The 26,465-nt window shown below is 46.8% G+C and overlaps 2 protein-coding genes and 1 pseudogene across 11 annotated transcripts in view; 1 reads left to right on the top strand and 2 right to left on the bottom strand.

The window, feature by feature from the left end:
- The window catches only part of RAD54L (RAD54 like), a 40,999-nt gene extending 20,398 nt beyond the window's left edge, over positions 1 to 20,601 (top strand). For 5 of the 9 annotated variants that reach the window (XM_072772306.1, XM_072772312.1, XM_072772313.1 and 2 more), the window contains 11 exons: positions 1,322 to 1,448; positions 2,647 to 2,721; positions 2,864 to 2,994; positions 3,508 to 3,618; positions 3,767 to 3,890; positions 4,242 to 4,320; positions 4,629 to 4,808; positions 7,579 to 7,742; positions 7,835 to 9,721; positions 11,277 to 14,947; positions 18,417 to 20,601. In XM_072772306.1, the coding sequence (XP_072628407.1) occupies positions 1,322 to 1,448; positions 2,647 to 2,721; positions 2,864 to 2,994; positions 3,508 to 3,618; positions 3,767 to 3,890; positions 4,242 to 4,320; positions 4,629 to 4,808; positions 7,579 to 7,742; positions 7,835 to 8,045 (1,202 nt within the window). In that variant the 3' untranslated portion in view covers positions 8,046 to 9,721; positions 11,277 to 14,947; positions 18,417 to 20,601. Of the gene's footprint in view, positions 1 to 1,321; positions 1,449 to 2,646; positions 2,722 to 2,863; positions 2,995 to 3,507; positions 3,619 to 3,766; positions 3,891 to 4,241; positions 4,321 to 4,628; positions 4,809 to 7,578; positions 7,743 to 7,834; positions 9,722 to 11,276; positions 14,948 to 18,413 lie in introns of all 9 variants that reach the window. The other 4 variants (XM_072772308.1, XM_072772307.1, XM_072772310.1 and 1 more) reach the window with 4 other exon arrangements.
- On the bottom strand, positions 643 to 6,057 carry LOC140602604 (large ribosomal subunit protein eL38 pseudogene; annotated as a pseudogene).
- On the bottom strand, positions 8,164 to 26,442 carry LRRC41 (leucine rich repeat containing 41). Of its 2 annotated transcripts, none has more exons than XM_072772304.1 (10): positions 25,957 to 26,442; positions 22,081 to 22,167; positions 21,328 to 21,398; positions 13,657 to 14,800; positions 10,853 to 11,113; positions 10,135 to 10,299; positions 9,944 to 10,042; positions 9,278 to 9,400; positions 8,978 to 9,053; positions 8,164 to 8,877 (listed from the first exon to the last, which is right to left on the bottom strand). In XM_072772304.1, the coding sequence occupies exons 1-10, from the start codon at positions 26,153 to 26,155 to the stop codon at positions 8,658 to 8,660; spliced, it is 2,445 nt and encodes an 814-aa protein (XP_072628405.1). In that variant the 5' UTR covers positions 26,156 to 26,442; the 3' UTR covers positions 8,164 to 8,657. The 2 variants fall into 2 exon arrangements, with proteins under 2 accessions (XP_072628405.1, XP_072628406.1); XM_072772305.1 differs by lacking the exon at positions 25,957 to 26,442 and adding an exon at positions 23,867 to 24,474.
- Positions 26,443 to 26,465: the final 23 nt, after the last annotated feature.

Raw genomic sequence — 26,465 nt, 5'->3', positions numbered from 1 at the left:
TGCTCTCTATCATGACCACTATTTATCTTGAGAGATTTTTAAAAATTTTAGTCATTAGGTGGGTTTTCGGTGATACCTGATACCATTTGCCTAATGTTGAATAAATTGAACACCTTTTATTGTATTTATTGGCCACTGGAGATCCTCATTTGTGAGATACCTGACTTTTTTATTCCTGGCCAAAAGAAAACTCAGTACTCAGTAGCAGTCACTGCCTATCTCTCCTTTCCCTCAAACTCTGACAGTCGCCAGTCTGCTCTGTCTCCGTGGACTTGCCTATTCTGACATTTCATATAAATGGACCATACAGTATGTGACCTTTTGCATCTCACTTTTACTTAGTGTATGTGATGTTTCATCCATCACATCCACCTGTTGTAGGGTATCAGTACTTCATTGTACATCCATCCATCCACCTGTTGTAGCAGGTATCATTCATTCATTGCACTGGTTCATGCTACTTCATCTCTTACAAGCAGCCTATAGATGGGCTTTAAAAAAAATTCCAGGGCAGCCCTGGTGGTGCAGTGGTTTAGCGCCGCCTGCAGCCCGGGGTGTGATCCTGGAGACCCAGGATCGAGTCCCGCGTTGGGCTCCCTGCATGGAGCCTGCTTCTCCCTCTGCCTGTATCTCTGCCTCTTCTCTCTCTTTCTCTGTGTCTCTATGAATAAATAAGTAAAAAATCTTAAAAAAATCCAGTCTGACAATTGTCTTTTAATTGGATTATCTGGTCCACTTATATTTAATGTAATTAGGTATGTATTTGAATGTTAATCTGTCTCTGAGGCCTTTCAGTCCCCACTTGCTTTGCTAGCTCTCTGATCCGTTCAAACAAAATTGCCTGTAATTGTCCAGCTTTGTTCTTGACAGGAAGGTGGTCTATAACAAAGTAGTCTGTCATTATTGGCAGTGAGATAATCATTCCTTTTTTACATTCTTTTTTTTTTTTTTAATTTTTAAAATTTTAGTATAGTTCAGATCACTGTGTTAGGTTCATTTCAGCTCTTTGACTGCCAAACCTAGGGACAGGGATTGCTTCAGTTTCTCTGTCTTCTCTTTGTGTGTGATGACCAAGATATAAAGGTATCTGCTCCAACAAACTCTAAACTTCACTTTACTCATATGTTTCTTGATCTTGACAGGTTTGGCATCCTTTGCCTGGCCATGAGCAGCAAGTCCTTGATTTCTTCCATTTTGTGAAACATGCCCCATGGGAGTGCGTGGCTGGCACAGCGTGACTACAAGCGAGGAGGGAAAAGAACGAGTCTTCCCTCTTTTTACATTCTTTAATGCTTTAATTTTCCCTTTTCTCTTGTCTTAGGAACTGCCCATGAGTTCAAGAAGCATTTCGAATTGCCAATTTTGAAGGGTCGAGATGCAGCTGCCAGTGAGGCGGACAGACAGCTAGGCGAAGAGCGGCTGCGGGAGCTCACCAGCATTGTGAATAGGTAATGGCAGGGTGGGGGCTGGGCTAGGCAGCAGCACCTTTCTTCAGGACTTTCCCCCAAGTTAGGTCATCAGAATTGCCTACTCAACCATCCAAGTCCAATCTTTCGGGGCCTTGGCCTATAAGGGCTGGGATTCTAGGGAGTGGGATCTGTGCCCTGATCAGGGTCACTGAATAAATGGAGGTGTCTTGCAGGCCAAGTCCTTGCTTTCTTCCTGGCCTAGGTTCTTTTATCTGGTTTGGGGCTGCTTAGCATCATATTGAGGAAGCTTTTCTCTGATGTCGCTAGATTCCCTGAGCAAAGCTTCCTGTCAATTGGTCTCAGAGTTAAAGCACCAGCCTTCCCTTCTCAGGCCGCATAGCCTTCTTTGACAGTTAGAAATAGATCTGAAGGAGGGATGTGGCTCCCAGACTAAGAAGGCTTTTCCATAGTGTCCACATAATCCAGGGGACAAGTACATCTGGGACTCCTCTGTTGTAGGTAATACACTTGATGGTTTATATCCTGGGGTCCTGTCTCCTCCCCTCCCCCCCAATTTTAGATGGTAGGAAAGAGAATCACTGCGTTCTTAGCAGCTACTCCTTAGGTGTCTAATCCCTGTCCTTCCTAGTCTGCTAGGAGGTATGAGCTTAGTTTCTTTGAACCTTGGGCCAAGTGGTATTTGGGCAAATGCAAACAAAAACTCCCCTAAGGATTTAGTGGTTTGCAGCTTGCTTTCCCTGTCTGAGCACCAGACTCAGTGGGAGGTCTTGGCCTTCTCTTGAAGACCAGCTAAACTTTTGAAGAGGAAGACAAAGCGTTGTCAATGTAAGGTAGGTTGTTTGAAAGGGTCTTTGTTCCCATGACTGAGACCCTCATAAAGATTTCTTTGCCAGGGGGATCCCTGGGTAGCTCAGCAGTTTAGTGCCTGCTTTCAGCCCAGGGCATGATCCTGGAGTTCCAAGATCGAGTCCCGCATCGGGCTCCCTGCATGGAGCCTGCTTCTCCCTCTGCCTGTGTCTCTGCGCCCCTCTCTTTCTCTCTCTCTCATGAATAAATAAATAAAATCTTAAAAAAAAAAAAAGTTTTCTTTGCCATAGGGCTGGTGGTTCTCTGACATCCAAAGGTAGTCTTTTGGATTCTTTGGGTGGTAGCTTTTATTCCAGTAGTTAATATGGCATTTTTACCAGCCTCTTGTCTTTTTACCCTGTCTTCCTAGGTGTTTGATACGGAGGACATCTGATATCCTTTCTAAATACCTGCCTGTGAAGATTGAGCAGGTGGTTTGTTGTAGGTACTGAACTCAACTGAGGAGGGGGTATAGAGTGAGTGTGTAAAAAAAAGCTCAGCCTTTGAGCCTGGCTGGGCTTTCATGGTGTCTTCAGGGCTGAAGTGTGGTCCAGCCTTTCCCACTGACCCAGCTGTTCTTTTTTCAGGCTGACACCCCTTCAGACTGAATTATACAAGAGGTTTCTGAAACAGGCCAAGCCAGCAGAAGAGTTGCGTGAGGGCAAGATGACTGTGTCTTCCCTTTCTTCCATCACCTTACTAAAGAAGCTTTGTAATCGTGAGTTGGGTCCATGTCCTGAGGTCCTCTAAGAGTACGTAAGGAAGGATAGGCTCCTATATGGTTCAGGCATCTTCCAAATTTGTTTAGAGTCCTCATAAAGGCCACATGTGATTCTAGCCCTTCCCGAGGTATGAACCCTACATTGTGTACTCCGTAAACCAGACCCTTTGTTTGGGAAAGTTTACCTTATCCTCTGCCCAACCGATGCTTGGTGTATGTGAGACTCTGTATGCGTCTGTGCATGCATATGTACATAATAAAATGTTAGGAAGAAAATTAGCAAACCTTGCCCTCTCTTGGTATAGTTCCGTTTTTGTTGGGAGAACACACTAACTAGTGAGCAGGATTGTCCAGATGGAACGGACTGTATCCTGGGATTTGGGCCCAAGCAAGTCTGGGGCTGAGGAAGGTCTGCTGAGTAGGCTTCTAGAGGGGGTTCCCATGAACATTGAAGTGGAAATTCCCGAAAGCATCATAACTGGCATTTTGTGTTTTGTTTTTGTTTTTCAGATCCAGCTCTAATCTATGACAAGTGTGTGGAAGAGGAGGATGGCTTTGAAGGTGCTTTGGAAATATTCCCCCCTACTTATAGTGCCAAGGCACTAGAGCCCCAGCTGTCAGGTAAGCCAGTCTTTGGGCTCCTTTCGGGGAGGGTGGGAGATTGTCTCTTTGTGCTGATGTATCCTTGCCTCAAGGCTTGATATCAAGAGTAAGATTCCTGGGGCACTGGGATGGCCTGTTGAGGACTAATGCTTGCTGACTTCTCCAGGTAAGATGCTGGTCCTTGATTACATTCTGGCAGTGACCCGAAGCCGCAGCAGTGACAAAGTAGTGCTGGTGTCCAATTACACTCAGACATTGGACCTCTTTGAGAAGCTCTGTCGGGCCCGAAGGTAGGAAAGAGCCTAATTGGTTTACTAAAGTGGTGCCTCCCCAACTGTCCTGCTAGGAAGAGTTGGTGTTCTGACTGGTGGATATGGGCCAAGATGTGGGTATGGGAGGAGCTTCCCAGAAAACATCTGTTGTTTTATTTCTGTGATGGTCCCAGTTCCACCTCTAAGCAGAATAGCCCCCTAGTCCTTCAGGTAATCCCAGTGAACAGAGTCCTGGGCCCTAGCTCCCTGCCTGTCCCTTTGGGAGTTTAGGGCCCCAGGCTGTACACAAATAGCCTCAAGCATTGTTTAGTTCCTTTAGTAGCAGGGCTCTGCACCTTCTTGTGTTTTGATCTTTGGATTCCCCTTCAGGTACTTATATGTCCGCTTGGATGGCACAATGTCCATTAAGAAGCGAGCCAAGGTTGTGGAACGCTTTAACAATCCGCTGGTAAATGTACAACCTCTGTTCCCACACTACCAATGCAGTACCATCAGAATCAAGGGGTGATAGGGAAGCTATAAGGGTGCTCTGCTTTAGGGTCTCTTTGATTTTTCCTTTTTTCCCCCTCCTTTTCTGCTGGGTGTGGCAGGGTTAGGTTGGTTGGTGATGGCGGGGTGGGGAAATTAGTAGGCAGACAAATTAGTGGTCTTTACAGCATAAGAATACAGATGTGTGAGAGAACAGTCGGCTGGGTTGAGTAGGATTCTAGTTCAGGCTGCACGAGGTTCTTCTTCTCTTGCTTCCTCTCTTTCCAGAGCCCTGATTTTGTCTTCATGCTAAGCAGCAAAGCTGGAGGCTGTGGCCTCAATCTCATCGGGGCTAACCGACTGGTCATGTTTGACCCTGACTGGAACCCAGCCAATGATGAACAAGCCATGGCCCGGGTCTGGCGTGACGGTCAAAAGAAGACCTGCTATATCTATCGCCTGCTGTCTGTAAGGATGGTGACAGTGGTCATAGTAGGAGTGGGTCATGAGATCTTCAGGACCATCTTATGTTTTTCTCAGTGCCTCTTATTGGCCCCTCTGCCTCTAGCAGTAGCCAGGCTATAGGCTTAGCCAGTCCTTTATTCTGTTCTTTCTTCCTCTTTCCACCCCATTTCTTCAAAACCTTACTATGCCGTCTGGACACCTGTTCTATGGTTAACAAACCCCTGCAGCCTCTTCCCACCTGCTTTCCCTCATACCTGATTTCTGTCTGGCCACTTGGCTTGTAATCTTCTTAACAGTCCCTGTGTCCCATGGGGCTAAGAAGTGGTGTTGGCATTAGCCAAGTGCTGTGTTGTCATTCAGACCATCCACCTATAGTTCTCTTTTAAAGCTCATGTTATCTGACTTCACTACTCTTTTCTTCCTTGTTATAGTCCTCTATCCTATGCTGTTTTCCTAATTCATTGATGACTTTGGATGCCAGCCCAGTCTTCATTTTTTTCCCAAATCATCTTGACTTCAAGGACCATGGAGTTATCTAGCACTCTTGCCCTTCATGTTTCTTTGACCTCCTAATACCTCTCATTTAACTACTCCCAAGCCCATACTCTAGAACTTAAATAGTACCAAAACTATACCTAGTACCCAGAACTTTAATAGCTATCATTCTATTCTCACTTCCTATCCTTCCAACTTTCTCATACCCATGAGACACACCCATCTCATACCCACCCAGATACACATTTTATCTGCTTCAACCTAATGTGCTTTGTACCCTACCTCCCCCCAATCTGGCTTGACTTCTCTTTCTGTTTGGCTTGATTCCTACTATGTATCCTTTCAGCCACTCTTTCCGTAATACCTTCTCCACTTGGATAATTACAGCTGTTCTCAGCTTCTGCACCAGATAAAATGTGCAGGTATAGATCATCACTATTACAACATTCACACGTTCCATTTTGGGCTGGGTTGTATCTCGTTTCTTTCAACAGCCACTTCAAGCCTTCACCACTTGCCTCAAGTTTCTTACCTAACCCTCATTAGGGTCTCTCATTTCTTTTTTGCAGAGACCTTGTCTTCTACTTTACAGAAAATGCAGGCTACCAGGCTTGAATTTTCTAGCCTTTCTTTTGTAAATCTCCACACCTGCTCTTCCCTTCCCATTTCAGAGGAAGATAATTTCCTTCTTTGTTTGAGGCTTATCATTCTAGCCTTGCCCTAGACTGTTTCCCATCCTTTCCTTTCTTAGTTAAATTTTCCTTTATTTCCCCAGGTCTATAAGCATGCTCGAGTAGTGCTCACCTTAAAACAGTTTCTTAATCTTCTGTCCAGTTGTAGCCACTACTTTGGGTTACTTTCTATTTCTTCACAATCACATTTTTCCAAAGCTCACAAACTAACTTCACTTCCTCACGTTCCACTCACTTATCAGACCACTTATGCCATTCAGCCTGCTTTTGAATGTACTGTTGGCTTCCTAATTGCCAAAACAAGAAACTCTTGATATTTTTCCTCTGAGTATCTGACACTGTTGACCACTAATCTTTAAAATTCTGTTTGCTTTGGAAATTCCACTCTGGTTTTCCTATCTCTGTGATTATATACACTCATTATATTGACAGATCTCTAAATTTTTAGCCTGGATCTCTTACCTGGGTTCTAGACCCACATTTCCATCCCATGTTGTACATTTCTGCTTGGGTGTCTTATGAATACTTTGGATGCATGATGATTAAATTAATTTCCTTTCTGAATTTTTTCATTTAATGACTCTATTATCCAGCCAACCCAAACCTGGGTATCTCCTACTGGACAATTTCTCTGTCTCCTAACAACAAATTACTATTGATTTTTACCTTCTGGAAATTTCTTCAACTTTCCTCTCTGTCCCATACCAATGTCACAGCCCTCTCTCACTTGGATACTACAGCAACTTCCTAATTCTTTACCTTTGGTCTTAATCTGTTCTTTACATACTGCTTCTAGAATGAACTTGAGAAAAATTCTGATTTTGCTTTTTGTCACTTATAGGACAAGACCAAGCTCTTTCAGCCTGGCATTCCTATTTCTCCAGTATGACCTCTGCTGACTTTCTCAAATCTGACTACATTCCCACCATCCTCTAGACAGGCTCAAGTTCTCAGCCCTCTAGTAGGTCAGGCTTATTCCTTTGTTCCTGTGTGGGGCCTACCTAGGAGTTTTCCCTTCTCTCTCCCCTTGTAAACCATGTATTCATTTTTAAAAATTGAATTCAAGGATCATCTTTCAAGCTTTCCAACACTCTTTCCCCCTACCATCCCTCTGTGGGCCCTTGGTTATCCTGTATAGGTTTCTATTATTATACAGTTAGTTTATGTCTCTCCCACTAGCTAGCCTATGAGGTCAGGAATAGGGATCATCTTTGATTCTTCTTTGTATCCTCGTGCACAGGGCATGGCCTGTGATATGCTAATGATTTTTAGTGAGAGAGAGAGACCTGGGCTTGGTGTGGAGCTCTGGTGAAGCTGCTGCAAACCCAGCTCACTCTGAAGGAATTTAGCCAGGCCATGAAACACTCCCATTTGTACAGAAAATATCCTGGGGGAACTGATATGTACAAGTCATGTTCCCAACAGACAGACTGGGAAAATGGGCTCAGCAGAGCAGATGTGCTGCTGTAGGATTTTTAGTTTTATTTCCCCTTCTCCTGGGTGGCTGTAGTTTCAAACACTAGGTTTTCCTGCACCCTATGTACAGGGATGACTTAGCCATGGGTTCTTGGGTCTCTCCATCCCAGGCAGGAACCATTGAGGAGAAGATCTTTCAGCGCCAGAGCCACAAGAAGGCACTGAGCAGCTGTGTGGTGGATGAAGAGCAGGATGTGGAGCGGCACTTCTCTCTGGGCGAGTTGAAGGAGCTATTTACCCTGGATGAGGCTAGCCTTAGTGACACACATGACAGGTAGGTGGCCTTTACTGGCCATTACCTCTGAACTCCCTGCACAGCATAGAGATGGGCTCTGTAGTTACCACGACTCTGTCCTCTGCCCCTAGGTTGCGCTGCCGCCGCTGTGTCAACAACCACCAGGTCCGGCCACCCCCTGATGGTTCTGACTGTACTTCAGACCTGGCTCAGTGGAATCATAACACTGATAAGCGGGGGCTCAAGGATGAGGTACTCCAGGCTGCCTGGGATGCTGCCTCTACTGCCATCACGTTCGTCTTCCACCAGCGTTCCCATGAGGAGCAGCGGGGCCTCTGCTGATAACCAGCTGGTCTGGGTGTAGCAGTCAGAGGAAAGAGACAGGGAAAAGGGGCTCCTTGCCCTATAGGACCCTACTGAATTTTGTTCTCTGGGACAAAAATCATCAAGGAGGGCTGCATGATGTTTGCCCAAAGTTTATTTTATAAGAAAACCTTTTTGGTTAAAAAAAAGAAAGGAATAAAGGTATGAAAGGGACTGAGGCCTGGGAGCAGCATGGTAAGAAGCCCAGTGGAGAAGAGGCCTGGTAATGGACACTCCTAAACTTCTCTAAAGCCTGGGTATCTGCTTGAGGAGGCAAAACAGGAACCTCAGGCAGGGGGAGGGGAGCTGTCCCCAGTGACTGATGAGCACTGTAACCTGGCCCAGGTTCCCAGAGTACTGGGGTAAGGGGCCCAAAGGCTCTACACCCAGTTGTGGAAATGCCTTTGCTGAGTCCCATCAAGGCCTCCAGGACCTCAGTGCAAGGGAAGAAGGAAAAAAGAGAAAAAAAGGTGGCAGAAAGAGAAAGACAGAACTGGTGTTTGGGAGTTCTGGGCAGCCCATGTCACAACCCAGGTCTCAGCCCCTGCAAGCTGATGGTACTGAGCATGGGCCTGTGAAGCATGGGCCCCATCACATAGTGCTGACATAATCTGCGAAGGCCTGGGATGAGTCCCACGAGTCGCTAACCACGTGGCAAGTGGCCCGGAGCCGCCGAATGGCTTCCCTGGCTGTGACTGCATCCTGGTCCAGCCAGTTCTGGAAGAGGCGCAGGTGACCAAAGGCTCCACGGCCCCAGCGCTCCAGCCGCTTGGCGAACTCCAGAAGGCCATCTGGCTTGATGCAGTTGGAACTGGTAGGAGTGAGATGGATTAGACACACCTAGGAAATAATTAATCCCTAGTCTATATCCCTGCAGTTCCATCCCTTGTCCCATCCCCAGCCCCATGTACCTGATGTCCAGCTGACACAGAGAGGAGGATGAATCCTCTGAGAAAACATCTGCCAGGGCCAGCAGGCCAGCATTCCCTGGGAAGAAGGGGAGAAATGTCTACAACCACCCAAGAACAGGGGAACAAGGGGATGCCAACCCCGTTCTGGTAGGGAGAAGCCCACCCTCCTGAAGCTTCAGCACACAACAATATTCCAACCCCCATGTTCCCCAGTGGGAAGGCCTGTGCCTTCATCCACTAAGTTTCTAAGTCAAAGGATTGGCTCCTTCCCCCTGTCCCTTCCCAGGGCCCTGCCCCCACCCAGGCGGTTCCCTGGCAGCCGGAGGCCCTTCAGTGTGGAGTTGCCCTTCATAGCAGCAACCATCTCAGGCAGAAATTGGGCCGGGCGCTTCTCAAAGAGACGGCAGAAGGAGAAGGTAATCTCTGTCAAGAGAAATTAGAATAAATTCTGATGGCTAACGTTAGGATTTGGTGCTACCCATCCTACCCCAGTTGGCCCTAGCAAGGGGGTGGTGGTGGTGAACATTTTATAGAAGCCCAGAAAAGGGAATTTGTCTAAGACCCCAAGGAAGACTGGAACTAATCAGATTCAAAACAGAGACTGAGCCCAGATATTCACTATTGGGAGGTTCTCTGCATGAACAGTTCTTCATTCACCTCTTTTCCCTCTATGCAGGGGTGGGGATTAGGGGCAAACAGCGTATTTATCCTTCCCACCACCATTATTTCTGCAGCTATTTAAAGGTAAGAAAAACTTGAGGCACTTTAAAAGTGAGTAATCTTCCAATGTTTAGGAAGAATGGAGTTTGGGACCTTTTAGAAAGAAGATTGTGCAGGTTCTCTAACCCATTTTATAGGTGAGGACATAAGGGCAAGAAAAGAATAGTGGCTTGCTCATTTAGTGAGACTGTGGCAGAACTGCAGTGGAGACCCAGGAATGCTCCAGGTTCTGGATAAAGAACTTACCTTGAAGAGTCAGATTCTGTAGCAAAAAGAGCACCTCGCTCTGACAGTCAGCCAGATTCATGTCATGGAAGCTCAGCCTCTTCAGGGCTAGGTTGTACTCTGCATGGGGGCAGAGGCCATGTGCCTTAGCTTTCCTGAAGAACAGTATGGAGGTCTCCTACCCTCCCTTTACCATTTCAGCTGGGTCCTACCTTTGAGTGTCTGTAACACAAGCCCAAAATCTTGGGGAGAGGCAAAGGTGGCACTATCCAGAGACAGCTGCTGCAGAGAACCTGAGGCCTTCAGTACAGAGCAGAGCAGTGGGGCTGGTTGGGCTCCCCGTGGAAATCCCATCTCCAGCTGTTCCAGGCAGTTTTCTGGATATAGTAGGGAGGAAAGATTCTAGCTGGCCATCCCTCTTCTCCCGCAGCAGGTCCCATCCTGTCCTTTAGAGATTCACTAAAAAAATCTCATTCATCTACTTGTCATTGAGTGTAGTGTGTACTCCACATTAGGTACTATGCTAGGTTCTGGGAGCAAAGCACTAAATAGGAGATTTAGTCTTTGCCCTGCTGTAGCCTTTAGTTCAGGAAGACTAAGCAAATATGAGTGTGCAGAGTAGTGACATAGGAAACATACTGGATCTAAGGGAATATACAGAAGAGGTACCTACACCACTTTACTAGAAACTGATCTACCATGGTCACTTCCTACTGGGCTTATAGTGGTTGGGCCCTCTCCAGCCCATGGTTATCTTTGAATAACAGGCTCTAAAGAGGGAATGGGTTTCATTCCCTCTTTAAGGAATGAGTGGTGCCAGGCCTGGACTAGAGGTCTTCCTACCTTCTCCACACAACTGCACCTGCACATTTGTGTGGACACACACACACACACACACACACACACACACACACATATGCAGTGCTTCACCTGGTATCTCCTCATCTCCAATTATGTGGCTAGTGGGCCCTGCATTCCCTGGTACAGCAGGGTTGTCCCTCTGGCTGGGGTGATCAACACGAATAGAGAGGACCCGCAGTAGGGGCAGGGCTCGCACAATGGCACGTGTCAGCTCCAGGATGGGCAGTGGTGAGAACAGATCACTGAGATGCAGGGCACGGAGGCGGCATCCAGCCTGGCCTGACAGGGCCCGCAGACTGTCCAGCAGGCGGAAGATGTTAGAGCCCAGGCCTATAGCAGGAAAGAAGTTAGATCAGTCATGTGGGAGTGTCAGCAGGAGTAACATTCAGAGACCACTCCAAATATTTATGTTGATAAGTTTCTTGAGTTTTAGATCAGCTTATTTAAAATCATTTATCTCAACTATTCATCCATTGTCTTGCTTTTTCCTCAGGTAACCAGCAAACTGATGTCTACTATACTGGGCCATGCCCTCAAGCATCAGTAAGGGCAGTCACAAAACAAGATAGGACATGGTGGGGCATCTTGTGCTGCCAGCTGAATGACAGGCCCAGGCCCAGAGGGCAGCAGCAGTCTCTGGACTCTTATAGGTCACAATGAACTCGTGAAATCTAAGCAGGGGAGTGACAATGACCCAGTAGGCAATACTTTAAAGGATTAACTGGGTGGGGAATAGACCAAAAAAGGACAACCATCTCACAGAAGGGTTGGAGAGGCTTAAGGCCACAAAGCAAATATCTCCCCTTGGACTGAGCAAGTTCCTGTGGATTCATTCCTTCCGTAAAACCTCACCAGCACCCAGTAAATACAGTTTTTGCTAGACGGTGAACAGATCTTACTCCTGCTTGTGTAGCCTGATGAACAAAAATGTGTGAAGGGAACTGGGGAAGTATGAGTATTGTGGAAGCACAAAGGATGGGTACTTGGTACCCAGTCCGGTTTCTATCAGTAAAATCTTTCCAGTGGAGTCCCAAAGAACACAAAGGAGACAGGCTAAAAGGAGGGAGAGGAGTGACTGGCAGGGAGAACTCCGTATATATAAAGGCCTGAAGGAAGAAGGTGACAGGTTTCAAGAACTGAAAAGTAATGTGACTTGTGTGTAAAGTACAGGGGGTGGGGGGTTGTTCAAGATGCCTCTACAAAGGTAAGCAGAGGTGAGAACATGAATGACCTGTAAGAATATTAAGTATGGTGACAGGAAACCAATGAAGGGTTTTTGAGTGAATAAATGAATGCTCTTTGCACTTAAAAAATGCTACAGTGTAGACAGTGAATTATATGGTGAGTATGGAGTCAGGAACTGTTGAAATGATGAATACAAATAAGTAGTAATGGTAGCTTGAATTAAAGATCTGGAGAGGTATTAAAGAGATAGATTTGAGATTTCTTAAAAACAGATGTGCAAAAGAAAGAACCCAGCTGTCTTCTGAGCAGCTGAGAGCTGTGATGTCACTGATAGGAGGAGGATCAGCATGGGGAGGAGAAGATGCATTCAGGTTGGGGAGCTGTGGTTTATGAAGTGATATCTAGTAATCAGCCAGCTAAAATGGTTCTGGAGTTTATGATAAAGATCTGGGCCAGTGTCATAGATAGGGAAGTCTGCAGCATAGTTGGCTTTTAAAGCAAGGGAATGGACAAAACTATCAGGAAGAATGTAAAATGGCAGAAACTCTGAACATTGATAAGAGAAGTAATCTTCAAAGGGGGATAAGAAAGATTTTGAGGTAATGGAAATGAGAGTATTTCATGAAGACTGCGTCATAGCAGCAAATGCCACCGAGAATAAAAGAGGACTGAAAAGTATGTATTAGCATCTCACTGGAGAAGGAAGGCAGCATTAAGTAGTGATTTAAAATCTTGGAATCCTGGAATCCGATTGGGTTTGAATCCTGGCTCTACAACTTACTAGTGAGGTTATCCTCGGCAAGCCACTTGACCTCTTAGGGTTGTTGTAAAGATTCAATTAATAGAATACTTAAATTATGCCAGACACATAGGCAGTATATAAAAGTTCTTTAGCATTTGAGAAACAAGCTTTCCTAAGGTAAGACGGTATGGATCCAGAGCATAGGTAAAAGAGTTAGTCTTGGTTAGGATGGCCATCTCTACTATTGTGGAAGAGGAAAGGAGTGTAGACATAGAATTAATAGGTTGGTAACAATAAGCTGAAGTTCATGTGATGGCTTTCTCTGAAGCAGGAGGTAGTCATCTGAGAAAGAGGGAAACATTTAGAAATAAGAGGAACGGGAATTAATGTTGCAAACACAGGATTCATATAAGGTTGATGACTGAATGTATGTGTAGTAGCACCAGTTGGCACAGTTGTGTGATTTTCTCCATCTGTGCTCAGCAACCTGGGTAGATTGGTGGATTTACCCAGAGTTGAAATTTGCCTAGCTGGGCGCAGCCAGGTAGGTAAGAACTGAGAACTCCTTCACAGGTTGCTGGTCTGATAAAAAATGTACACACACTTTGTACAGATGGTTTGATAGGATTGGGGGGGGGGGGCTTGCATATACTATATTGTTCCCACCTGCCCATGGATTGCTTACCATTGCTAAAATGTACCCACTCTTCAGGTTTTCACTGCCTCTCAGGAACCCCTGTTTATAACTGTAAATCAAGCCTACAGACCTCATGTTCTTCCCCAGGACTAAGTCTGCCCCTACTTCAAGTATGTGCTTTCTGCCCTGCTGTGAAGCGGCAGGGCCTCATCTGCAGCTTCCTGATCATACTCCCTATTCCCCTTCACAGGACTGGGCACACAACTGGTGCTGCTGTGAGACCCATCCCTGCCCCTGCAGGGCACTCACCATTATAGGAGAGTGTGAGGCTCTCCAGAGACACCCAGGAGCTCAGCAGGTGGCACAGTGTCAGAGCCGCCTCTGTGGAGAGCGGAACTGTGAATAGCTCCAAGGTGGAAATGCTGCGGAATCGCTGGGAGGCCTCCAGTGCTGGAAGCCCCAGGCAGCTGGGATCTGATCCATCCAAAGCTCCACAAGCCACTTCCCCGATCTCCATCTCTTCCCCATCCTCCTTCTCACCAGCCACAATAAAAACAAAGTCATACAGGTCTTCAGACTCTGCACCGGACCCCTGACGGGTGCGAGGACCCTTCTTCCCTGCAGCTCGCTTAAAACGCTTTAGCGGCTTAGACTGTGGGGCTGAGCTAGCTGGAGCCCGTTTGGATGAGGATGTGGAAGAGGAGGCAGAGGCAGAGGAGGTGGTGGCTGGAGCAGAGGGTGGTTGCTTGGTGCCAGGAGCCTCGTAGGAGGTTGCTGGAGGGTGCAGATCCCTCTTAGGGTCTGTCCCACCTGCTGTCAGGCTCTCTTGTGTGCTCCGGCGTGTTACCCGGGTGGTGGGTGCAGCTCTGGCTGTCTGCTTGGCTTCACTCTTCCGCCGGGATGCCATGAGGGCTGCAGCACATCGCTCAGCAGCATCCCTGCGAGGCCGGCGTGAGCCCAGTAGGAGGGACCCTTCATCTCGGGATGGGGCCCGGCCTCGGGAGGCCTCTCCACAGAGGCGGCAAGGTGGACCACCAGGGCCTGGCTGCCAGAAGCCAGCACTCATGGTGAGGATAAGGATGAAAAGGGCTGACTCAGGCACAGGCCAGGAGTACAGCGACACCTGGCTGACAGCCCCGTGGTGAATAAGCTGATGCAGCAGCTGCCGAAGTGACTGCTGAGCAGCCACATCAGAGAACAGCAGGTGGCGGAACTTGAGGGTGTGCAGGGAACTGGCCAGGGTCTCCAGAACCCTGCGGTTGGGCTCAGCCACCAGCTCAGTTGCACCCTGCAGCATATTGCAGATGGTGAGCTGCCGGACATGGCGGGAGCTATGCAGAAGAGGTGAGAAGCGCTGGTCACAGAGACGCCTGTCAGAAGACACATCAATGGTCCCACGTAGAACATGGGAAAAAAAGGCCTCCATAAACTTGGCTCGCCAACAGGTCACACTCTGAAAGTAGAGAACATGCCAGACAGCTGTGATACTAAGAGCGCTACCTGTTGAACCATCATCATCCTGGGTTCCTTCCAATAGCTATTTGCTGAGCCAGGCAACATTCTAATTTATACAAATTCATTTAATCTTCCCATCTTTGAGGTATGTGTTACTATTAGCCCCATTTTCTTTCTTTCTTTCTTTCTTTCTTTCTTTCTTTCTTTCTTTCTTTCTTTCATTCATTCATTCATTCATTCATTCATGAGAGACACACAGCAGAGGGAGAAGCAAGCTCCTTGTGGGGAGCCTGACGCGGGACTCAATCCCCAGACCCTGGGATCATGCCCTGAGCTGACGGTAGACACTCAACTGCTGAGCCACCCAGGCGTCCCTATTAGCCCCATTTTATAGGCAGGAGAAACGAGGCACAAAGGTGGTTACTGCCTGTGGTTATACAGATAAGTGGTAGAATCAAGACCGAACTCAGGGGATCCCTGGGTGGTGCAGCGGTTTGGCGCCTGCCTTTGGCCCAGGGCGCGATCCTGGAGACCCGGGATCGAATCCCACGTCGGGCTCCCGGTGCATGGAGCCTGCTTCTCCCTCTGCCTGTGTCTCTGCCTCTCTCTCTCTCTCTCTCTCTCTCTCCCTCTCTCTGTGACTATCATAAATAAATAAAATGTAAAAAAAAAAAAAGACCGAACTCAGGAAATTTGGTTCCAGAGATGCTTTTGCTTTAGTGCTGATGAAACAATCCCGTAACTTCTTCCATGTCTGTTTCTAGAACCTGGTCCCAACCTTCCATTCTTACCATTACCACCTTTGTTTGGACCGTTATCACCTCACACCTGACCACTTCATTAGTTTCCAGATTGTTCCTCTATCTCATTTTCCCCTTCCCAAACTTTTGCACAAATCCACTGGACTCAATCTTTGTAAAACCTGTCTGATTACATTCTGCTTTAGTGCCCACCACCCCCATATCTATCCACTACTGAGGGGCAATCTGAAGTTCCTCAGCCTGGCAGGGAAAGCCCTGTACAAAATGACCTCTATTTGAGCAGCTTTATCTCCCACATCTTGCTCACGTGAATGCTATGCTCCAGCCAAACTGGTCACCACACTGACCCAAACGTGCCTCCTCTGCCCTTTCCTACATCTGCCAGAAATGCTGTTCATTGCCGGCTTCCTAAGAGGACCTACTAACCTTTCACTATTGTTGAGGCTGTTCATTTCAGCCTCTCTCCGTGAGCCTCTTTCTGCTCTGCCTCTTGTGGGACTCCTCAGATACTCTGACTCAGGTCTTAAACATTGGTAGACCTGTCTTTAGGGTGTTGAGTCTCTGTGTACGTGTTTTATCCCAACCAGATTAAAAATTCCTGGAGATCAGGGTCCAAATCTTTGGTTTTCTCCAGGCAGTAGTTATTGGCTTTGATGCATGAGACTTCATCAGACTATTCCAGTACATTTAGAAGAACTCTGAATGCAAGTGTTTCTCAACCTTTGGTGCAAATCAGAACGGACTGTGGAGCTTTTCTTTTTTGAAAATTCATATGCCAGGTATCCAGACTTGAGGGTTCTCTATGTTACATCTGCAGTAAGGCCCATGCACCTTTATTTTTTAAACCACCTCCAGATGATTCTGATGTATAGAGAAGGTTAGCAATTACTGCCTCCACCCCCATCCTACCACCACAAAAGGGCAGAGACGTCCTTAAGTTTCCATTCTCTCAGGTACAGGAGAAAGTCTGTTAACTGATACAGATGTCATCTCTGCCACTATCTAGACCTTTCTTCATCTATAAAATGTGGATAATATCACTTCACAGGTTTGTTGTGAACATCAAATGAGTGCAAGTGAAAGCACTTCATAAACTAAAATACAAAATGTTATTTCTGCTCCTGCTAATAATTAGTCCAGATGGGCAATATGAAATGGACTTGATGGAGGCAGAGCCTGTTATGCAGGGTGCTTGTTTAGCCTGAAGCAAATGGTAGCAGGAGCCTGAGGTTCCCCAAGATTAAAAGGCACTTCTCTGGTACTTAACCTTCCTCTATGCACTCCCTCATACCTGAGTGGACCTCAATTTATGTCTGAGGTTTTTGGCAGGAGTTGGGCTCCCATTGTTCTCAGCAGAAGTGTCATTCCCTTTGCCCTGCCTATTCCCCATGACGCTGCCTGCTGTGGTAATAATTAGGAATGACTTCTTCATGTTTGAACTAACTGCATGGCAGCAAAAAGAGGGAGGGACTTCTCTCACTAGCAACGGGGGTGGGGGGGAATTGGGGGACCAGGAAAAAATACCTGGGAACCAAATCTCCACTCAGCCTCAAATGGAAAAATGGAAGCAGAGAGGGTATTTCTGAATTCTACCTCTAACACTTTGCTAACACATTTACTGGCCCAAGCTCACAGCCTTGGAAAACACTTGCAGGTAACCTAGCAAGGCTTCAACTTCATAAGTGAGACATTCTGGGCCTAAAATACGGACAAAGATATGAACCAAGATACTGTAGCTATTTCTGACCATAAGGCATGTGGAACATGTAGTTTAGATAACTATTAGTGTGGTTCCCCCCCCCCCCCCCACATTTCATTGGTTGATGAAGACAATGTGAGAATATTTGAAACTGGAACACCCCAGATACAATAACTGCAGTGAGACCAGCAGGACATAGTGGTTAGGAGCATGCACTCCACAGCCACATGCCTCAAGTTGAGTCCTGGGTCTGCCATCAGTAACTATAACCTCAGACAAGCCACCTCACCTCTTTCTGCTTCAGTTTCATCACCTATAAAGTGAGGAATATATCCTACCTATATCATAGAGTTGTAAAGATTAAATGAGTATCTAAAGTTGGTTATGACAACTATCTCAATCAATTATCAACAGTAATTACTGCATTTTATTCCATCATCACCTTTTAGAAGAATCTCTGCTAAAATTTCAAAGCTGAAAAACAGCTAAGAGATCTAGTCCAAGCCGCTCATTTCGTGGGCTTGTACAGTATTGCTCAGGGAATGCAAAGTGATTTGAACATGTTCTTTTGGGCAAGAGTAGGGGAAATGAGATACCACCGAGGTGAAATGACATTTACCTACCAACACAATCCTTGGCCCATCCACAGGCTGGTGGCTCAGGCATAGTTGGGGAGGAAGTGTGTGTACAAACTAGGAAATAATATTTTCTTGTAAACAAGAGCAAATGTTCATTAACTATTGTCCACTATTTTTCTGATAACAGAAATACTGTTTCTGGAAAGATAAAATCTGTAAACCAATTCTTTGGAGGGTATATGTAAATGTGAATAGCTATAGAAAATTGTTTTTATAACGTTGAGACAACTCTGAACAGTTTCAGATGCTGGGCTTTTAAAATACTGTACCATGGTATATTTAAATGTTTTCAAAATATGACTTTATTAATATGTTGAAAATATGAATGTACTATATACTTAATAATTCCTGCATTACTGAATAAGTTTGTTTCTAGATTTTTAATAGTTGCTATAATGAACATCTTGGAAATCTTCAGGAGTATCTCAATTTTTATATACTATAAATTCTAAGAAATAGAATTTCTACCCAAATAATATAAGTGTACATATATAACTTTTTTTTTTTTTTAAGTAGGCTCCATGCTGGACATGGGACTGGACACGGGACTTGAATTCAGGACACCGAGATCAAGAATTGGATGCTTAACCAACTAAGCTACCCAGGCACTCCCAAAGAATTAATATTTAAGATTCTAAATTAATAATTAATTAATAATTAATAATTATTGTTAAGATTCTTGATAATTATCACCAGACTGCCCACCAAGAAAGTTACATAACATTTTTGCTCCCACCAATAACAAATTAAAATGCAAGTTTTACCCACTCCTGAAATTATCTTTTGAAACAAACCAAGGCTTTACTAATTTAAGAGTTATATACTTTCCCATTTTTTAATTATTGAGGTTGAGTATTTTTCACTTTATTGGAGATTTTTGTATATTTTGTGACTTGGCCCCGTCTTTACTTATTCTACTAGGATAGTTTGCTTTTGTCTCATTCCCTCTATCCTCTTGTTTTACAAATAGTGTTGCAAACATTCTTTCTTAGTTTATGTACCTTTTAAATTGTGTTTACAGTGTTGGCATTTTATATGGCCAAATATGTCCATACCTTTTTTTTTTTTAAAAAGTGTAATTTAGTAATTAACACTCTCCATCCTGAGGTTAGATAATCAGTCACCTTTATTCTTTTTTTAGTTGTTCTGTGCTTTTACTTTTTACAATTTAATCTTTAATCTATATAGAAATAATTTAAGTATATTGTAAAATGAGGCTCTAATTTTATCTTTTCCAAATAGTTAATAACTAGAGAATCCTTTATTGAATACTCCTTCATTTCCCCATTGCTTTGTCTACAGATTATTTTATTTTATTCTACAGATCTCTTAATACACATACACTAGTACTACACAGTTTGAAATTATATTTCTTTATAAGCAATCAGGGGCTATCCCTATCTTGTTTACCACTATATCCCTAGAACCTAGAACAGCACCTGGAATTGAGCAGGCACTCAGTAAGTGTTTCTGATTTACAAAGTTAAGGTTACTGTCATGTAAAACTGGGAAGCAGAAGGCAGTACCCTTTGGAATGCATATGATCCAAGTAAGGACCTCTGTCTAGGGAGACTGTTAGGCCATCAAGCCTGGGGCTTCCTTAATGTTCTGAAATGCTCCAGAACAAAAAAAGATAACAAACTACCAGGATGCTTGAGATAATATTGGGAAAAAAGCTTACTCTATGTGAAAGACCTTATGATCTCCATCATCTGTTAGTCAACCATACTATTTGGGAAACACTGGGAAAAAGTGAATCTCATGCATCTTTAAAAGTTTCAGGAAACTTTCTGTTTTCTATTTTGCATCCATTTCTCCTCCTCATAAGGCCCAATTCATGTACATGCTGCCTGAGGATTTTCTTGGGCCTTAGCATTATCACACTGAGCTTCAGGAGTGACGTCCAGATCTAGAAATGGGAAAGCTGAAGGATATGGAGCTGAATGTTACTGAACCCAGTGCATCCCCAGAAATTAAGACTCTAATTCCTGATAAGAACTTGTTTTCTTATCATTTGGCCTCATCCACCATTTAAAGCCCAGTTCAAATACTACTTCCCAGGAAAGACTGTCATGCTCCCTTCTCCCTCAACCTCCTTGCTACTGTCACTGAACCACTTATCCTTATACCATGCACAATGTATTTGTTTGCAGATTTCTTTGCTAAACATGAAAGGGACCATGTCTGTGCTTCCAATATCTAACATAAGACCTGGTATGTGGTTAAGTTTAGTAAATGTTTATTGAACTCAGTCTGTCCTATCACTATAAGGAGCAGCAAAAGAAATTCTACTTAAGTAAGAGTGAGCTATATCTGAACCAATGAATAATAGAATCTAGGACTAATAGGAGCCCTAAAAGTCATCTTGCCCGACTTCTTTTAAAATGCTGAAAGTCTTTTACCCTTGTGTCAAGTAGTTATCTAGACTCTTTTTGAACATTTAAAGATGGGAAGCTTATTACCTCTGGCATTAGCTTGTTTCATCACCAATAAGCTCAGAATTTAAAAGTTCTACATCCAGGGGGCGCCTGGGTGGCTCAGTGGTTGAGTGTCTGCCTTTGGCTCCGGTAGTGATCCCAGGGTGCTGGGATAGAGTCCCACATCGGGCTCTCCATGGGGAACCTGCTCCTCCCTCTGCCTGTGTCTCTGCTTCTCTCTCTGTGTCTCTCATGAATAAATAAAATCTTAAAAAAAAAAAAAAGTTCTACGTTCGGTTTAGCAGAAATTTATTCTTTTAGCTTCTACCAGAACAAGTCTATTAATTCCTTTTTTATGTGAGAATCATTCAAATATTTCAAGACAGTTCATGTTCCCCAGGTCTTCTCTTTTTCAGGAAAAACATCTCCAGTCTTCCAAATGTGACTCATGTGATATGGCCTTGGCTTCTTTCTCCATACTCCAGGGGTAGCCTGCCAACTGCAGAGCCAGGCCGGTCTATTATCCCCATAGTCCTTTAGCTTATAGTTAGATTAATTCACACAGCTTAGAGTAGAGTCATTATATGAGTGGCTTTAGCACACTACTGACTAAACCACCTTAATCTTTCTCATACAAGTTGCTGGTAAGCCAGACCCCCTGCACCTCCTACCCTAAGGTCATGCAATTAGAATTTTTTAGATTCAAGTGAAGAATTGGTTTATTCTGTTAATTTGCATCTTGGTAGGTTTGACCACTATGAGTCTTGGTTCTGCCATCCATTGTGATCACTACCCTTCCCTGTTTTGTGTTACCCGCAAACATGGTGAGCAAGCAAGTCAGTGACAAATGCCAAATGGAAAGAACCTGGTGACAAGCCATCAGAGCCCTCCTCCCAAAGTCACGCCACCCCTGGTCCTGCACTTTCCCAGTCCCCAGTTTGCGTCTGTAAGCTACTCCTGCTTTCACTGTGCAGGGTCAAGCCAGAGTTCTCCCTGGTGCCTTCACTTACTTCCAAACTGGAAGGCCTTGTCTTCATCAGTTCATCCCATAGTCGGCGCCAGATGGCCTGAGTGGAGAGGCCTGTGGGGAGAAATATCACATTTACTTGGCTGCTCTTTGGCCACCACGAATGTCGCACATTAGCCTTTAATGCTGTCTTTCTCTGGGTTCACAGGAGCGATATGGCAGGCCAGTAAAGAACACTGGCTCTACAGATAGACTGCCTGGGTTTAAATATCAGCAAACCACATTCTAGCTGTGTGATCTTGGGCAAGTTTACTTATTTTTTCTGTACCTCAGTTTCCTTATCTGTAAAATGTAGTTAATAATAGCTATTTCATAAAATTGTTAGAAAGTTTAAATGAGTTTCTCCAGGTGAAGTGTCTAGGACAGCACTTGGCACATCGGGATTAGGTAGATAAATGTTAGCTGTTAACAGATCTGTACAATGAGGGGTCTGGAAGACAGCAAGGTAAAATAGAAAAACTAAGATTCAGAAGATCTAGGTTTCAGTCTAGCTAAGCCAGCTTAGTTATTCATGTGGTGTGCCTGTGGTTTCAATTTTATTAGTATAACTGGAATCATTTACTTGCTTTGTGTTTCACTGGACACTGTGAGGAATAACCTAAGAAAGTCAGTATGAGGGAATTTTTTGAAAAGCACAAAGTTCTACACAGGTATCAGGTGTAATATTTACCTGAAGAACATCATGGTGCCTTGCTTACAGTCACTGACTGAGAAAGAGAGAGAGAGAGACACTCACCTTTCTTGAGGGCAGTTTCCTCAATCCTCTCCAAGTAATATATATTGAGCAGAGGTAAGATGCTTTGGAGTATTGGGCCTGGGAGGGCTACAAAAACCAAAACACAAAATTTACTTTTTTTCTCCCAGGGTTCCAAGCATTATTTACCCTATTGGAAAGGAAAAAAGAAGGGCAGACTTCTCATTTGGCAAATAAATCCCGTAGAAGTTAACCTAAGTCTAATTCAAACTCTAGTCTACTTATCTTCAGCCACTTAGTTGGCAGCTGGAATTTCAGGGGCATGCACATCTTCAAGGGTGAGATAATAAGGCAGGATGATATGCTCATTGAGGAGGTGGTCAGTTCACTTCTGCCCAGCATAATGAACCATTCTGCATTTAACACCATTCCTACTGAATATGGGTAATAAAAATCTCCAACATAATCTGGGCCCAACTAATTCTCCAGCTCTGTGCTTTGCCTCCTCTCCTTCAGCCATACTAAACTAATTTTTTCACTAACCTAACATGTTACACTGCTTTCTGCCTCTGTACCTTTGTCATGCTGCTCTCTACCAGGAATGTCCTTGCCATTTTCAGCACATCAACTACTCATCTTTCAAGTATCATGTGCCCTTCATTAAGCCTTTCCTGAATTCCCGTCCCACTCTTCCAGGCTGGCAACTCCCATTCTTTGGGCCCCTACTATATCCTGAACTAGTACTTTCCTATGAACGATAGAAATAACTAGGCCCTAACTCTAAATTCAACATATCATAAGAACAACTTGCTCTTGCTGATGTCTAGATTTGAGAGACTTTATAGTATTGTGGCTAAATGGTTTAGTCTCTAGAGTTAGACAAAACTGGGGGAAACTCTGATTCTATTACTTAGTTAATCATGAATCCTTGGGCAAATTAATATCTTTAAGACTTGGTTTCCTCAATTTTAAAATGGAGGTAATAATAACTACCGCATAATATTGTTATAAAAATTAAAGAAGATCATGCTTGTAATCTTTTTTTTTTTTCATGCTTGTAATCTTTTTAAGACCATGCCTGGCTCTAATAAGCTCACTAAATGTTGTCTATTATTTTTTTTTAAATATTTTATTTATTTATTCATGAGAGACACAGAGAGAGAGAGAGAGGCAGAGACACAGGCAGAGGGAGAAGCAGGCTCCATGCAGGGAGCCCGATGTGGGACTCGATCCTGGAACTCCGGGATCACAACCTGAGCTGAAGGCAGAAAAGCTCAACCACTAACCCACCCAGGCGTCTGTCTATTATTATTCTTATCCTGTCAATAGCCTCTGTCCTGTCAAGAACAAGTCTAAAATCTTAGAGTATACTAACTCTAAGGAAAATCTTTCAAAACTTTGTTTCTATGATCTCCCTTTCTCTTTACTTGTAGAATATTTGGATTTTGATGTCCAAGAGTCTAGTATGATTCTTTGTACATAGTACTCGATGTACCTCCTGAATGAAAGTATTAATTCCCTAAGCTACTACATTAATGTAGGCAGGCCCCCTACTGCATTCAAGATGAAGTCCAAGCTCCATATCCTGGCATTCAAGGTACAACATACCGATTCTACTTGTTTCCTCGTTGTGTCCCTTCCTGCTGCTTCTACTCACTTTACCCTTCTCTCTCGCTACACAAAGCAACCCTAGTCCTCTGCCTCCAGGAAGCCTTTCTTGGCTGTTAGCCCACACAGGGACCTTCCTCCAAAACAGCGCTTCTCAGCAGGCCTATTACTTGGCTCTCCTAAGAGGCCTACCTTGATTCAGCTTTTTCTGTGTGTTTACCTGGGCAAGGCCCATAGGAGCTCTTTCTCCTCTGCCCCTCCAATCTGCTCTGTTTAGCCATTTTCTCTCACAGCCACTGGGGATTCTCATCCCCTGTTATTCACACTCTTCTTTTCTCCATTCTTCTTAAGCAAGGCTCTTCCGTCTTTCCAGCCTATACCTTTAATGCTTCCTCTTCTCTACTCCAGGCCTCCTCACCCAGTCCTCTTCCCTCCTAGCCAAGTTTAGCATCCTAGAAGTTCCAGGCTGACACAGCCAGTCTTCTCTGCCTTCTTCCACTTCCCAGGACTTTCCAGAGCCCCCTGCCCAGCTCCACTGAGGCTTCTCCTATTCCCCATGGGTCAGTCTGACCCTTCTTCTCTCAGCTGTTGGCATAGGGCCTCCACAATCCCCTCCCCCTACCAGCTTGAGGACTTCTAACAGTCTTTCCCACTACAGGAAGACACTTGGGCCTCTTTAGGACCAGCGCCCCACCCCCACCTCACCAAGGGCCTTCCCGCATCCCTGGGCCTTCTTTAGCCAGTCTCCAGAGTCTCCGGGCTTATTCCTGGAGGCCCAAGCCCCCAAACTCCAGGGCCTTTTCTTCACAGCCACCTCCCCAGGTGCAACCCCCCCAATGCCCCCAATCCCAGGATCTCAAGCCCTCAACCTGACCTTACCAGGGCCTTCCTCCTGGCAAGACACTACCACCACTCCCGAGGCCTTCTTCAGAACCCCACCCCCTCACGGCCTGAGGCCTCCTCTCCTGCCACTCCTTCCCCCTTCTCTGGGCCCTAGGCCTGGCCTGGATCTCCTCACCCAACTTCGGACCCCACCCCCTCCACCACCAGTCTGTCAGGCCCAAGGCCGCCCTCAGCCCTCATCCCCTGTGCGGGCAGGCCTACCCCCCCTCCCCTCCCCACCCAGAGCCTTCGCTCTCCTCTTTCACTCTCACCATCAGGGTTCACAAGGCCAACTCGAGTTTTTCTCATCAGCTGCCAGTCTGGGTCCAGGGGCGCCCACCCCAAAGCCCGGCCTCCGCGTGCCCGTCGGCTGCGGGCCTCCTCTCCGGCGCTACCTGGCCGGCGCCGCCCGCCCTACTCCCAGGCCCACCGGCCCGGCCCGACCCGTCAGTTTGTCCCGCCGGGCCCCTCCGCCCAGCGCCGCGGGCCCGCCTCTGCCGCTCAGCCCCGGCCCGACCGTCCCGGCAGCTCAGGCCGGGGCCTCCTGTCGCTCCCACTCAGCCCAAGGCTTCCTCGCCGCGACGCGCCCCCTCCTCGCCGGGATCGGGGGGGCCTCCCTGGCCCTTCCCGCCTGTCCTTCATTCGAGCCTCCCTCGATTGCTGGACCCGCTCCGGCCTCCCTTCCCCGCTCGGGGCCCTTCCTCCGCGCAGGCCCATCCGAGTGGCCTCCGGCGCTCGCTGCTCTGCCCGTCAGTCGGGCGCTCAAGCAGTTTGGCACCCGAGGCCCCGGTCGTCAGTGCGCTCCCTTCAAGCCTGGGTCGTCGGACAGGCCGCGGCGCTCCAAGCCTTCTGGCCTCTCCCCGGCCCCTCGCTCGCCCATCCTCCGGGCTGCCTTCGCCCATCAGCCTGCCCTCCCGAGGCTCGGCACCCGCGGTCTGTCAAGCAGACGCGGGAGGCCCCGCGCGTCAGTCAGGCTAGGTGGCCCGGGGCCTGGCCTCCTCGCCCTAGGCCGGGACTCCCAACCTCGGCCCCCGCCCCCGAGCGGCAGGGCCATCCCTGGCCGTCGGTTCGGCATCCGAGACTCCGCAGCCCCGCTGGCCCCGAGCGTCAGTTCGGTGCCCACGGCCGGCCCGTCATTCCAGCTTCTGCCGCCCGGGCCCTGCCCGTCTGGCCCCAGACCGGGCCTCCTGGCCTCGCCCCCCGCGCCCCCCAGCCAGGCCGCGGCGCGGCTCCACCTGCCGATTTGCTCCCCGCCTTTACTCTGCACAGCCCGGTCAGTCACGGAATTCATGTTCCGACCCGACGGTGTGGCTTCTAGTGCCCCGGGCTGGGCCTTGCCCCAGGCCTCCCGGCCTCGCCCCCCGTGCCCCCCGGCCGCTGGGCCGCCTCCGCTCGTTGCCAGAGGTAGCCCCTCACCCCGCGACTTACCCCACACCCCGCTCTCCAGAACCCCCATATGGGCGCTCACCGCCCGCCCGCACAGCTCGAACAGGGCGGGGGGAGCGCTGGGGCCCGAGGCCGAGCTCTTCGCTGGCGCCGCCTCCCGGGACGTGGCCTCCATGGTCGTTGCCGCCGCTACCTCACAGAACCAGCAACTCCGGGCGCGCCAGGCCTCGGGCGCCGCCATCTTGGGGAGGTGCGCGAGCCCGAGAGTGGCGCCCGCGGGCCGCCATCTTGAAAAGGTCAGCAGTTAGGACGGTTTCATCAGCGATGTGGGTAATACTGGGAACTGCGCTAAAGGAACACCGAATAAATCCGAATTCTTCCCAAGTCTCTTAGGAGCCAAAATCTTAAATAAATTCGGAGATCGACGTAGTTGGCCCCGGCGCCATGAAGGGGATATTTCTTAGCAAATCCTCCTCAGGTGCAAATACCAGCTCCCCCCATCCCCTGCGTATGGACGGTAGTAGATGCCAATCCGAGCGTGTGTTCGCGAC

This window comes from Canis lupus, chromosome 13 (genome assembly GCF_048164855.1).
Source record: "Canis lupus baileyi chromosome 13, mCanLup2.hap1, whole genome shotgun sequence".
Taxonomy (NCBI): Eukaryota; Metazoa; Chordata; class Mammalia; order Carnivora; family Canidae; genus Canis; species Canis lupus.
This window is presented reverse-complemented; position numbering and strand designations above follow the sequence as displayed.